This window comes from Phaenicophaeus curvirostris, chromosome 1 (assembly GCF_032191515.1).
Source record: "Phaenicophaeus curvirostris isolate KB17595 chromosome 1, BPBGC_Pcur_1.0, whole genome shotgun sequence".
NCBI lineage: Eukaryota > Metazoa > Chordata > Aves > Cuculiformes > Cuculidae > Phaenicophaeus > Phaenicophaeus curvirostris.
The window spans coordinates 185879506-185893426 of NC_091392.1; the positions used below are offsets into that span (position 1 = coordinate 185879506).

The following is a 13921-nucleotide window of genomic DNA, read 5'->3' on the forward strand; positions in this document are numbered from 1 at the left end:
ATAGCATTTCAAGTAGAGTACTAGTAATAAAGTAGAAAGTACATTTTTGTCTCTTGAAAAGAAGTTCACTAGTGGTTTAAAAATCCTGAAACAGAATTATTTAAATACTTTTTTTCCATTGATGTAGTATTCTAGCATGAAATAAAACACAAATCATTAGGAAAAGAGGATGAGTAGTAGAACTTGTTGAACTAAGAATGATTCATCTAAAAAAAGAGTATTTTCTTTCTTTGAATATGTTCTCACTAACAGAACACATTGAACTGCATTATGCATGAAAAAGAAGCTTAAAAACTATACACTAGAAATCTTTGAGTTATTTCAACTGTAATAATATCTTTCTTTTACCTTTCTTATTTGTTTTCTTTTCTGGAACCTAGAATTTTGCTCTCCTGGAAGCATGGGAGTCTTTTTGGCCTCTAGCAACAGTTAACCCATAATACCATAAACCTATTCTCGAATAGATCGAAGAGATGGGCTGTATTTTAATACATCAAATACTATATTACATTTTATCTTTAGCCTCAACAAGTTTTAGATTCCCATCTAAGAAAAAAGCTTATCTATACTTCTGTAACTCACAGAAATATAAGGAGAAATACTTCTAGATTGTGGGTTTCACAGTCATTGTAGCAGAAAGACCCATTAAAGCATATGCAATATTTGTTTGCCAGGAAATATACTTGTGCCATAGAAGCTGAAAGCATTTCCAAAAACATATAATGCCAGAACAAATTTTCTTTCTTAACTTATTAAAAAAATATTTTCTTAAGCTTTGAAATTTTTAAAGTTGCATATTATGCATTTCGGTAAACAGTTTTACCTTTACTAAGTGGTATTTAAAATACAGCACTTACACAAAGTGGCAGAAAATTACTGAATGTTGTTGCACAATTATCAGCCTTATACGAGCTCACATCATCTGTGCAGAACTCAGGCACCGGAGTAAGATGGGGTCCTTCCCCTTTCTGCCAAATATACAGAGCGATCTATTGTAATAGAAAAAATTTCTATCAGTAATGAAACAGGATAAAAATTCTCAGAGCATAAAAAGAAATCATATTAAAGGACAAACTTCAGTGAAAAACTGAAAAATATGGGATGCTGTAGAAGATTTATCCCATAGTTGATTAACTAGCTGCATATCTCACTTTTCGCTCACATTTCTAGTCCCAACGCATTTTCTATATTTTTTGTTTCATATAATTACAATTAGTTTCACATATCTAAGCATCTCAAAACAACCTTTAACTTTTATAAGAAGTAGTACAGTGAATATTTACACCTTCTTTAAAATAAAAACAGAAATCCTTATTGTGTTGCCCTTTTCAATGATTTTGATAATTTGGAATAGCTAGGTGTGTTTAATCCTATAAGGCAATTTTCAGCATTTCAAAATAGACCCATTCTCTGGTGACAACTTCAAATGTTAGCAATCAGCAACAGAACTCTGAGAAGCTGTAAAATACAATGAAGTATAATGTAACAGATATGCTATCCTATAGTAGATAGGACTGTCCCTCTTAAATGAAGCAACAAAAAAGAAAAAGCTAGCCAAAATTTACAAGGAAAAAGGAAAAAGCAAACAAATGATGTCTGAAATAGGTTCATCAAACCTTCCCAGCTACACTGCCATACACTCCCAATTCTGAATGCTTAGTTTCCCTTAAAGACAGACCAAAAATGTGAAAGCATCTTTGGACAACAGCTGTTTGAGAACACACTCAAGATGTAGGAGATCTGGGTTCTAGGTTTGCTTCTGCCTCGGTCAGAAGTTACAGCATCTAGTTATCATAAGGGTGCCTGCACTAACAAACTGTAGATATTCAGGGACAGAGACTCTCCATGCTACCTCATGAAACTGAGTTACTGTGCAAAAAAGTAAGATTCATAGAATGGTTTTGGTTGGAAGGGACCTCAAAGAACATCCAGCTCCAACCCCCCTGCCATGGGCAGGGACACGTCCCACTAGATCAGGCTGCCCAAGGCCCCATCCAACCTGGCCTTGAACACCTTCAGGGATGGGGCAGCCACAGCTTCCCCAGGCAACCTGTTCCAGTGCCTCACTACCCTCATCATTAAGAATTTCTTCCTTATGTCTAGTCTAAATCTTCCCCTCTCCAATTTATAGCCACTCCCCCCATCCTAACACTACACGCCCTTGTAAAAAGTCCCAAGCAATAAGATAGTTTTGCAAAGGGGAGCCTGACTTTACTGTACAGAGGGAATGGGACTCCTCCAAGAAAGGAAAAACAGTGGGTTCTTTTTCCTGTTTCCCATATTATTTACAGATACTCTTAATGACCCTTGAATAGAAAACATGTTATGTGCTTCACTCAAACACATGACCTGATCCAGCACACATTAAAGGCAACAAAAATTAATGCCCTTTTCACTGTTTTGTGCCTATTTATGAACCGTTAGCTTTAAACTATTGCCCCAGGTCAGAATTCTAACTCCTCTTTTAGCAAATAATGGGATCATTAAGCTATTATTAAGAGGGCAAAGTGCTTCCTTTTCCCTGGTGTTCTGGAAGAATTTAGTGCAAACCAAGAGAATTAAGTATGGTCTGGACAAGTCCAAGTCACCAAAGCAGTTACAGACTTGTAAGCTACAGGTAATTATTTTTCCTGTCCATCTCATTTAGGTCTCAGCAACTTCAGAAAATCCCAGATACCTGCACTCAGCTATTTCTGGAACCTAGAGAGTAAAATACAACAGCCAGCTTGTTACAGGCCCTTTTAAGACTAGGGGCAGGCGGGAGAACACAATCATATTTTTGAAACTTAGGCTTCGAGATCTGAAAGATTTTTTGACAGCCAACAGCTGGGGTACAGTCGCATACTAGAACACAATTAACTGATGACTTTCTAGGAAGTTGCTGATTGCAGCCGCACTGTCCTAACTACACACATGTTTTACACCACCTCAAGCGCCAAGAAAAAATATAGTTTGATTACACTGAAAGGAGTTTAAATTACTCTATTTTTCCTTGTAATTGAGCATATGCAGATGACTGGGAGCTGAGAGTACAAACATAGTCGCTACTACTGCTCAACTGATAGTTACTTGCTAAGCCACTGTAACTCAGCTGCAGATTCATAGAATCATAGAATAACCAGGTTGGAAAAGACCCACTGGATCATCGAGTCCAACCATTCATACCAAACACTAAACCATGCCCCTCAGCACCTTGTCCATCCGTGCCTTAAACACCTCCAGGGAAGGTGACTCAACCACCTCCCTGGGCAGCATGTTCCAGTGCCCAATGACCCTTTCTGTGTAAACTTTTTTCCTAATGTCCAGCCTGAACCTCCCCCGGCGGAGCTTGAGGCCATTCCCTCTTGTCCTGCCCCCTGTCACTTGGGAGAAGATTTGCAAGTTCTAATTTCTCTTAGCCTCGTTATTATTAAGCGGTCTGTTTCGACACTATTTTAGTAATGCTTCTGAAAACACAGATGATCTTAGCATTACAGCCAAGTTCAACAAAGTACTACAGGGAAAAGCCACTCTATAGGTAAGAAAACGCATACGCATGAGTAGAAGTTAAGACAAATACTGTTGATAGCACTTGGAGCACAGGAGGAACATGGCAATGATGTGTAACATTGTTGCTCGTTGTAAGAAGCAGCCAATAAACACACATATGCATCTCCAAGGTTATCTTTTTGCCTCATCATCACATTCACAGTATGGATTATAAGCAGTTCTTGATCATGCCTTGTACCTGGAAGACTACATCACAGCAAGGGATGGGACTTTTAGCTTTCAGTGCATTTTAAGATTGTATTAGTTCAAAAGGGAACTACTCAGAATTACACGTCCATCACTACATAATGAAGTCTTCAACAGAAAGCCACAGAATTGTGTGAAGATACCATATTTCAAAAGTGAGGTTAGAGTGTCATGTTCCTAAAACAATGGAAATGGATTTTTGATAAAAAGACAAAAAATATTCCTAGTCTTAGGCCCAGATCAAACCTAATGTTAGATAGACAAAAATATCTATTATTCACTTCCAGTTTTGAATAAGCTTTAGGGAATATGCTGCATATTGTGCCGTTACAAAAAGTCTAAAAAACAATCTAGAAATGAAGAGCAGCGTGACAAAAACCATTTACCATATTTGCAAAACAGGCTTTCCAGATGAAAGAGAAAGAAATGTTATGGATAAAAGAAACAGAGACCTGGAAAGTAGCAGGGTGGAAAAAAAAACTAAAGAGAGCATAATAAAATGCAGAGCATAATAGAATACTGGGGTCTGGAGGCACATGTTATTAGGCATCTGCCAAACTAAAACATTTCTTAAAACATTCATAATCCTTCATGAATTTAAATATTATACACAATCATCAAAGATCACAGTTTATTTCCTTTGATTTGTTGTCAATCTTGATTCACACAAGAAGGACATAGAGATAAAAATGATTTAAGAAGGAAAAGATGGTGATTTATAAAATAAATGAGGGGGAATGGAACTGTCTCTAGGGAGACATGAGACTGTGCAGAAAGAATAACCACAGGGCTGAAACAGGTTATCTATGGCAATAAATTTGAAATGAAACATGTGCAAAGAACTGCTAATGGAATAAGAATTGGATGGAAGTAACTTTGCCAGTTGAGTGATCAATTGTTTTTCATTAAGCAATCTGTGGCACATAAAAGAAATGTCTGCTAATGAATACATTCTTTTTTTATGATGCTCTGTTTAGAGGCTTTGCAGTGCTGAGGTAGACTGGAATACTGGGAACATACAAATAACTTAGAGGTAATCTACAAAAGACGATTAACAGTGTGAAGACCAAGGTATTGCATTTAGAAAAATTAACAAGAAAAAACAAACAGCTTGCTGGCTTGTTTCATGTAGCAAAACGAAAGCCGAGATGGGTTCAACTGCTTTTGAGAAATACATCAGTTGAGCATCAGCCTACTCCCACAGGACATTGAGATGCATCTTATCAGGTCCCATAGAATTCTGTATGTTTAGATTCCTCAGGTGGTCACAAACCTGATCTTCCCCTACACTGGGAGGGGCTTTACCCCAGGTCCCCATCTTGTTGTCCACGGACCCAAGAGGGGTGAGAAGACTGAAGTAAAAAAGTTGTTGAGTACCTCAGACTTCTCCTTGTCTGTTGATACGAGGTCATATATGAATGTAATTTTATTCGTTAAGTCTTCTATGCTTGAAATTTAAAGTATCGTATTATAATATTCTAAAGGAAGGGAAAGAAATTAAACATGCCACTGCATTCAAGTGCTTCAGCAACATCTAAGAAAATTTGTTATTTCCATTATCATGTAACACTCACTATTCAAATGTATAGATTTGAAATATTTTTTTCTTTCATCACATCACTGCTTACCTCATGCTTTAAATCTATTGTGAAGTCTGACTTGAGTGGTTCACTTTTCAACTTCTTTGCAAGCCTATGTAATTAAAGATGAAGAAATTTACTCAAAAAAAAACATATTGAAAAAAAAAATCAGTCACTAGCGTATGCAGTGAAGTGTGGCTGGTATTACTGATCATCTTATGGGGGAGGGAGAATCACATTTCTGTATTTATTGCCCAAAGAAGTAACTTATTTTATTTTTCATATATTTTTTTCCATCTGAGCACAGTGTGATGATGTTAACATACTATTAGTTTTCAACACACACAGTTTGATACTCTCTTGCCCGAGAGTTCTCATCTAGAGTAGATGGAGAGTCTAGCATAATGTTTTCAATAGACTAAAAGCAGCAGTGCATTTGAAGCTCAAAATTGATCAGCATCTCAAACTTATGACAATATTCTTCCTCTGTATTCAAAAGTACATTATTTACACACCTTCAGTTCATGAAAACATCAATCCTTGCTACAGCGAGATGCGCTCAAGTTCTGAAATCTACGAACTTTTCAAATCTCATTTAAAACTAGGCATCTAATCTGAAATAAACGTCTAGGTTGTCTCTTGGCATGAGAGAAACACTTCTAGTAGGCAATGCAGTCATTTTATGATCCAGGGAAAAAAAACGCTATCTGGAGTACAATACATCTTTTAGATGATAAGAGATGGCATTGAACTAGTTGAACGACTAGTACTGGACAAATATTAACTAGCTGACGTGATGCTACCTTTTAGATAGGCAGAGTGAAGTAAATAAATCACAGGCACAGCAATGATATGGAAATCTATTTCTGTACTGCTGTCGAATAATGAATTCTTAGGTGTTTCTTTAAAATAACTAGGCTTGGAATGTATAGGGTAAGGAAGAAATAGAATTTTATCAAAGGAGTATTTTCTGGGTAAATTTATAACTGTGCTGCAGAAACACCTTCGTCTTTTATGGAAAATATTAATCCATATGAAATCATAATTCATTAAAATAATATTGATTAGCATCTAGAAAAATTGTATAAATTAAACATTCTTAATTACTATCAATAAACAAGAAGTAAGTAAAGAATCAATTCTTACTTGTTAACAAGTGGAATGCTAAGTGCCCAACCAGCAGCAAAATCTGGAAATTTAAAGGCTGTAGGATTTTCAGCAAAGGCATAGTGGTGAATTATTGTAGATTCTTCATCATATAATGCTTTACCTAAAAAACACTCCTGTAAAGGAATATAGGAAACAATTTTGTTCATCTACAGCATCCTTTTAGTGAAGATGACGACTGCATTCATGCTGAATAAACCAAACCTGAAAACAAAAACAAGGAAAGCATTTTGTTCACAATAATTTGGATGAAAATTGTATTTGGCAAGAAATGAAACTAAAAGCAGTTCTCTGAATTCAAATACACACTGTATTCTCAAACACCAGCATTCGTCCTGGATTCCACTTGTCCAAAGAGCATTGAATGCCAGAATTATAGAAGGGCTACTTCAACCCCCCTGCTCAAGCAAGGTCACCTAGAGCAGGTTGCCCAGGTTGTCTGGTCATGTTTTGAATAAAATTCCCAATCTCTTTGGCCAAAATGTTCCATTGGTTGACTCCCCAAAATGACTATTGACTAGAGAAGACAATCAGAAGTACTGCATTCAGGAACTTTAAATATATCCACTCTCAATTTCCATCTGTCTAGGGAACTTAAAAAGCAAATACATTTTAAACAGCTTGAACTTCAAAACAGTTAAACGAAGAAGGCCCCAAGTATCACAGAATCACAGAATCACAGAATAACCAGGTTGGAAGAGACCCACCGGATCACCGAGTCCAACCGTTCCTACCAAACACTAAACCACATCCCTCAGCACCTCGTCCACCCGTGCCTTAAACACCTCCAGGGAAGGTGACTCAACCACCTCCCTGGGCAGCCTGTTCCAGTGCCCAATGACCCTTTCTGTAAAGAATTTTTTCCTAACGTCTAGCCTAAACCTCCCCTGTCGGAGCTTGAGGCCATTCCCTCTTGTCCTGTCCCCTGTCACTTGGGAGAAGAGGCCAGCACCCTCCTCTCTACAACGTCCTTTCAGGTAGTTGTAGAGAGCAATGAGGTCACCCCTCAGCCTCCTCTTCTCCAGGCTAAACAACCCCAGCTCTCTCAGCCGCTCCTCATAAGGCCTGTTCTCCAGCCCTTTCACCAGCTTTGTTGCTCTTCTCTGGACTCTCTCCAGAGCCTCAACATCCTTCTTGTGGTGAGGGGCCCAGAACTGAACACAGGATTCGAGGAGCGGTCTCACCAGTGCCGAGTACAGAGGGAGGATAACCTCCCTGGACCTGCTGGTCACGCCGTTTCTGATACAAGCCAAGATGCCATTGGCCTTCTTGGCCACCTGGGCACACTGCTGGCTCATATTCAGTCGGCTGTCAACCAACACCCCCAGGTCCCTCTCCTCCAGGCAGCTTTCTAGACAGACTTCTCCCAGTCTGTAGCACTGCATAGGGTTGTTGTGCCCCAAGTGCAGGACCCGGCATTTGGCCTTGTTAAACCTCATGCCATTGGACTCTGCCCAGCGGTCCAGCCTGTTCAGATCCCTTTGCAGAGCCTCCCGACCCTCCAGCAGATCGACACTTCCACCCAGCTTAGTGTCATCCGCAAACTTGCTAAGGGTGCATTCGATGCCTTCATCCAGGTCATTGATGAAGACATTGAACAGGGCTGGACCCAGCACTGAGCCCTGGGGAACCCCACTTGTCACTGGCCTCCAGCTGGATTTCACACCATTTACCACCACTCTCTGGGCCCGGCCATCCAACCAGTTTTCCACCCAGGAGAGTGTGCGCCTGTCCAGCCCAGAGGCTGACAGTTTCTCAAGCAGAACGCTGTGAGAAACTGTGTCAAAGGCTTTGCTGAAGTCCAGGAAGACCACATCCACAGCCTTTCCCTCATCCAGTAGCCGGGTCACTTTGTCATAGAAGGCGATCAGGTTAGTCTGGCAAGACCTGCCTTTTGTGAACCCATGTTGACTGGGCCTGATCACCCGGTTCTCTTGCATGTGCTTCATGATAGCACTCAAGATCACCTGTTCCATGACTTTCCCTGGCACTGAGGTCAGACTGACAGGCCTGTAGTTTCCTGGGTCCTCCCTGCGGCCCTTTTTGTAGATGGGCACAACATCAGCCAGCCTCCAGTCCAGTGGGACTTCCCCAGTCTTCCAGGACTGTTGGAAGATGATGGAAAGGATGCATTTGTGAAGTAAAAAATTAAGTGGTAAAGTTGTTATTAGCTTTTAATAGCAACATTTAAGAATTTACTATTGACTCTGCTGTACTTGGAAATAATTCACTGAGTTAAATACTGCTTCTTTAACATCACTGTCAGTTGTTTTAATCTTTCTGCTTAGAATGGCTATAAAACAAGCATGCCTCCAAATTTCTGTAGATTAAGGACTCTCATTAAGGGAAAGAAGAACATATGTATACATATAATTTTTTTTTTCAAAATTTATATATATAAACTGTTTTTCAGGCCTGAAAGTTCAAATAATGAATCAGAATACTGAATCACCTTAATGGTCGTACTAAATATTTAAAGTGTCACTTTTTTTGCATTATGACAGTAATACAGGCTTTTCTTTTTCCTGAGAATTTACAAGTTCATCACAAAAACTGATTCAAAGTTAGGGTGAATATTTTTTCACAAAAGATTCCTTCCTCCTCCCTGCCATATTCGATACTTCCCCTTCTTTAAAGGGGCAGCTGTCAGCAACAATGAAAAATTCCTTCAAGACATTCACACAGTTCACACACTTGACACGAGGTAAATAAATAATGTATACAAAATTCAAGACAAAAGGGAAAATATTCAAGCAAAAGTACTGTATAAATATCCAGGAAAAAAATTCCAACTCCAAGAGTACCTTAGTTCTCAGAAGCAGCCTTCCTAATTTCAAGTAGACTTTGTTATAGAGACTAACCTAAATTTTCTAGTTGAGCTGAGAAGGAGCAATGAATGAGATTTGGCCAGGGTGCAACAGTTAGCAAATAGCAGAAAAAAGGAGGTCTGCATGCAGACCTGTTTTCCGTTTTGCTTATTCTGGACCTCCACTTTGTTATGCTACAGAGTGAATAGAAGTCTTTATTTATTCTAGCTTTGCATGTTAATTTTTACACCAAAATAATCTATGGATTAGAAAAACCAAACTTACTTTCCTTGCTCTATAAAATACAAAAAATTGAAGTCATACATATACCTCCTCAGGCTTTCACATAATATTATTTCTGGCAACATTAAGGCTCAAATCACATTGAAGATATTCCAGGTTACAGCCGATACTCTCCAAGCTTAACATAGGTAGGGCAAGTCAATCTGTGCAGGCTGGCTGTACAAGAGTAAATCAGTCCTATAAAAAGCAACTTATAAAGTTACTTAAGGAATGGTGGTAATCAAATTGCATACAGGCAAAAAAGTATTTTGTTTATTGCATTATGGGTAACTACCATCCACAGGAACAGTCAATATATCATGCTTCAAACATGGTAAAAATCACCTACCTTTAGCAAGGGCAGGCCAAAGTCTTTAGGACACTTTAAACTAATAGCTGAAGGAATTTCATGCACCAAAACTCAATACCAGACCTGAGGGAGGGCAGAAGTGACTTTACCTAATTTGCTGATCAAGATGATTCCACCTACTCACTCTTGTAACCACTTACCCAGGAATACCAGGCAAGTACACCAAATTAATTTCTCTAAGACTTGTGTGTGACAGAGGACAGGAGACTTCAGCTGTCACATTCTCACTATGTCTTACTATAATACAACATCTTATGATTCTCAAAGACAAACTGTTCTTTAGACAGGTCTTTTATGCCTTTTAGATATTAACAGTTTAGTTTAGTTCAGTATAGTTTGCTCATTCTGAATATCTTCGGGGCCGCAGTCTATCATCTTGTTAGGATGACAGGATGAGGAGTTGCACATAGAACTTGGTTTAACCTTGCCGCTGTCTTCCATGATGAAATCACAGGTTTTATCAATCTGCTGTTGAAACACAGAATCACAGAGGTGCTAAGGTTGGAAGGGACCTCTGGGAATCATCTGGTCTAACCTCCTCTGCTCAGGCAGTGCCACCTGTACAGTAGGTTGCCCAGGACAGTGTCCAGATAGCTTATGAGTTTTCTCCAAGGATGGGGACTCCACAACCTCTCTGGGAAACCTGTGCCAGTGCTCACTTACTCTCACAGCAAAAAAGCATGTCTTGCTCTCAGATATAATTCACCAAATGCTTGCCTTGAGGTTTTTATGTAAGTCAGATACTCCTTACTGTTTTTTAGTTTTACTGCAGTCAATAATGTCCTTGATTACTAATGCAAGTCATTCTCTTCATTCCTCCACAGACTCCCATGATGTTTTCACACATTTGTTTTCACTCAACATTACATCCATATCTCTCTGAGCAGTTCTGTTATTAATCTTTACATATACAGATTGAAAAGCTGAGGATTCATCAACTATTCACATGCTCCTTGTAGACATTTTACTGTGGTTAATTTATACCAGCTCTTTATTATGCAGACCACTGGCATTTTAAAATGAATAATGAATGAGCTCATTCTGGTCTAACTCATCTTAAAATCTGTGTCTGATGGATTACTACTGTATGTAAGGAATTAGTTGTGGACTGTTGCACTAAGATGCTGATTACAGTGTACAAATGCAAAATGTTTAATTTTCCTGTTAAAGCAGGTTGGAACATAATTTGTTCTTGTAACAGAAATTACACATAATGCAAAGGAGAGATTAAAACTGCCATAAGGGCAGTACCTAGAATTTAGAGTTCTTATGTTTCTATTCCGAGAAGATCAATTAGGCGTAGATGTTTCTGAAACATAAATAAATGGACATTTCAAAGGCCTGATATATTCAGTGAGCCATTTTGAAGACAGCACGTTTAAAAATGTAAAATATCTGAATACTTGCTAAAAACCTAGCTAAGCTCATAAATCGAGCTTTAAACTAGATGTGAAGGGGGAGGAGGTTGAGACCAGGCTACACAGGAACGAGCCTGGACGTGGGGCACTGGTGATTCGGAGAGGATGTGCTGGTGAGGACCACCAGTACATCACCACACAGAAAGTGGGGGAGAACACACCTGGGGGTGCTAAGGGAGATATGGGCACTCTGGAGCTAGGTACTCCAGTTACCAGGCAATTGGGAATGAACTCTGTTCCCTCTAAGAGGGCTGAAGGCTCGGCAGCTCAACTGAAGTGCATTTACACCAATGCACGCAGCATGGGGAATAAGAAGGAAGAGCTGGAAGCTGTCGTAGGGCAAGGAGCCTATGATATCGTTGCCATCACGGAAACATGGTGGGACGACTCATATAACTGGAGGGCAGCTATGGTGGGGTACAAACTCTTCAGGCGGGATAGGAAGGGTAGGAGAGGAGGCGGGGTAGCCCTCTTTGTAAGGGAGGACTTGGACACCATTGAGATGGATTGTGGTGATGAGGAGATTGAGTGCCTGTGGGTTAAAATCAGAGGAGCCCACCAGAAGGTAGATTTTGTGATGGGAGTCTGTTACAGACCACCCAGCCAAGGAGAAGCAGCTGATGAGCTCTTCTATAAACAGCTGGGGTTAATCTCCAGATCAATGCCTCTTCTTCTTGTGGGAGACTTCAATCTTCCTGATATCTGCTGGAAGTACAATAGAGCAGAAAAGAAGCAGTCTAGGAGGTTCCTGGAGTGCATGGAAGACAACTTCCTTGCACAGCTGGTGAATGAACCAACAAGGGAGGGTGCCCTCCTGGACCTGCTGTTTGTGAACAGAGAAGGCCTTGTGGGGGATGTGGCAGTAGGTGGACGCCTGGGACAAAGCGATCGTGAGATGACAGGGTTTTCTGTTCTAGGTGAAGTGAAGAGGGTGGTTAGTAGGACAGCAGCATTAAATTTTCAGAGGGCAGACTCTGAACTCTTCAGAAGGCTGGTTGGCAAAGTCTCATGGGAGACAGTACTTAAGGGCAAGGGAGCCCATGAGGGCTGGGAGCTCTTCAAAAAGGAAATCCTAGCAGCTCAGGAGAAAGCCATCCCCATGTTCCGGAAAAAAAGCCCGGAGGGGAGAAAGCCAGCTTGGTTGAACAGAGAAATCTTGAGTGATATCAAGAAGAGAAACGTTTACGGGCTCTGGAAGAGGGGACAGGCCTCTTGGGTGGACTACAGGAGGGAAGTGAGATTGCGTAGAGAAAAAATCAGAAGGGCTAAGGCTCAACTAGAAATCAGATTGGCAAAGTCTGTGAAAGATAACAAAAAATCCTTCTATAAATATATAAATAATAAAAGGAGGACTAGGGAGACCATACAGTCCCTATTGGATGCAGAAGGAACAACAGTGACAGGGGATGAGGAAAAGGCTGAGGTACTTAATGCCTTCTTTGCCTCAGTCTTTAATTGTAAAGAAAGTCGTTCCGTCTGTGTACTAACCCAGGAGCTAGAGGAGCAAAATGAGGCTCCCATGTTCCAAGAGGAGGTGGTCAGAGCCTTGCTAGCCGAACTAGACACTCACAAGCCTATGGGGCCAGATGGGATTCATCCAAGGGTATTGAAGGAGCTGGCGGATGTGCTGGCCAAACCCCTTTCCATCATCTTCCAACAGTCCTGGAAGACTGGGGAAGTCCCACTGGACTGGAGGCTGGCTGATGTTGTGCCCATCTACAAGAAGGGTCGCAGGGAGAACCCAGAAAACTACAGGCCTGTCAGTCTGACCTCAGTGCCAGGGAAAGTCATGGAGCAGGTGATCTTGAGTGCTATCATGAAGCACATGCAAGAGAACTGGGTGATCAGGCCCAGTCAACATGGGTTCACAAAAGGCAGGTCTTGCCAGACTAACCTGATCGCCTTCTATGACAAAGTGACTCGGCTGCTGGATGAGGGAAAGGCTGTGGATGTGGTCTTCCTGGACTTCAGTAAAGCCTTTGACACAGTTTCTCACAGCATTCTGCTTCGGAAACTATCAGCCTCTGGCCTGGACAGGCACACACTCTCCTGGGTGGAAAACTGGTTGGATGGCAGGGCTCAGTGCTGGGTCCCGCCCTGTTCAATGTCTTTATCAATGACCTGGATGAAGGCATCGAGTGCACCCTTAGCAAGTTTGCGGACGACACTAAGCTGGGTGGAAGTGTCGATCTGCTGGAGGGTAGGGAGGCTCTGCAAAGGGATCTGAACAGGCTGGACCGCTGGGCAGAGTCCAATGGCATGAGGTTTAACAAGGCCAAATGCCGGGTCTTGCACTTGGGGCACAACAACCCTGTGCAGTGCTACAGACTAGGAGAAGTCTGTCTAGAAAGCTGCCTGGAGGAGAGGGACCTGGGGGTGTTGGTTGACAGTGACTGAACATGAGCCAGCAGTGTGCCCAGGTGGCCAAGAAGGCCAATGGCATCTTGGCTTGTATCAGAAATGGTGCGACCAGCAGGTCCAGGGAGGTTATTCTCCCTCTGTACTCGGCACTGGTGAGACCGCTCCTTGAATCCTGTGTTCAGTTCTGGGCCCCTCACCACA

General features: G+C 41.0%; 1 protein-coding gene across 3 annotated transcripts in view; it reads right to left on the reverse strand.

Annotated features, from left to right (window-relative positions):
• B3GLCT (beta 3-glucosyltransferase) overlaps nt 1-13921 on the reverse strand; it is a 51537-nt gene that overhangs the window by 13336 nt on the left and 24280 nt on the right. For all 3 annotated transcript variants that reach the window (XM_069882970.1, XM_069882978.1, XM_069882962.1), the window contains exons 7-9: nt 6462-6598; nt 5364-5427; nt 858-989 (exon numbers count right to left, since the gene is read on the reverse strand). In XM_069882970.1, the coding sequence (XP_069739071.1) occupies nt 858-989; nt 5364-5427; nt 6462-6598 (333 nt within the window). The remainder of the gene's footprint in view (nt 1-857; nt 990-5363; nt 5428-6461; nt 6599-13921) is intronic.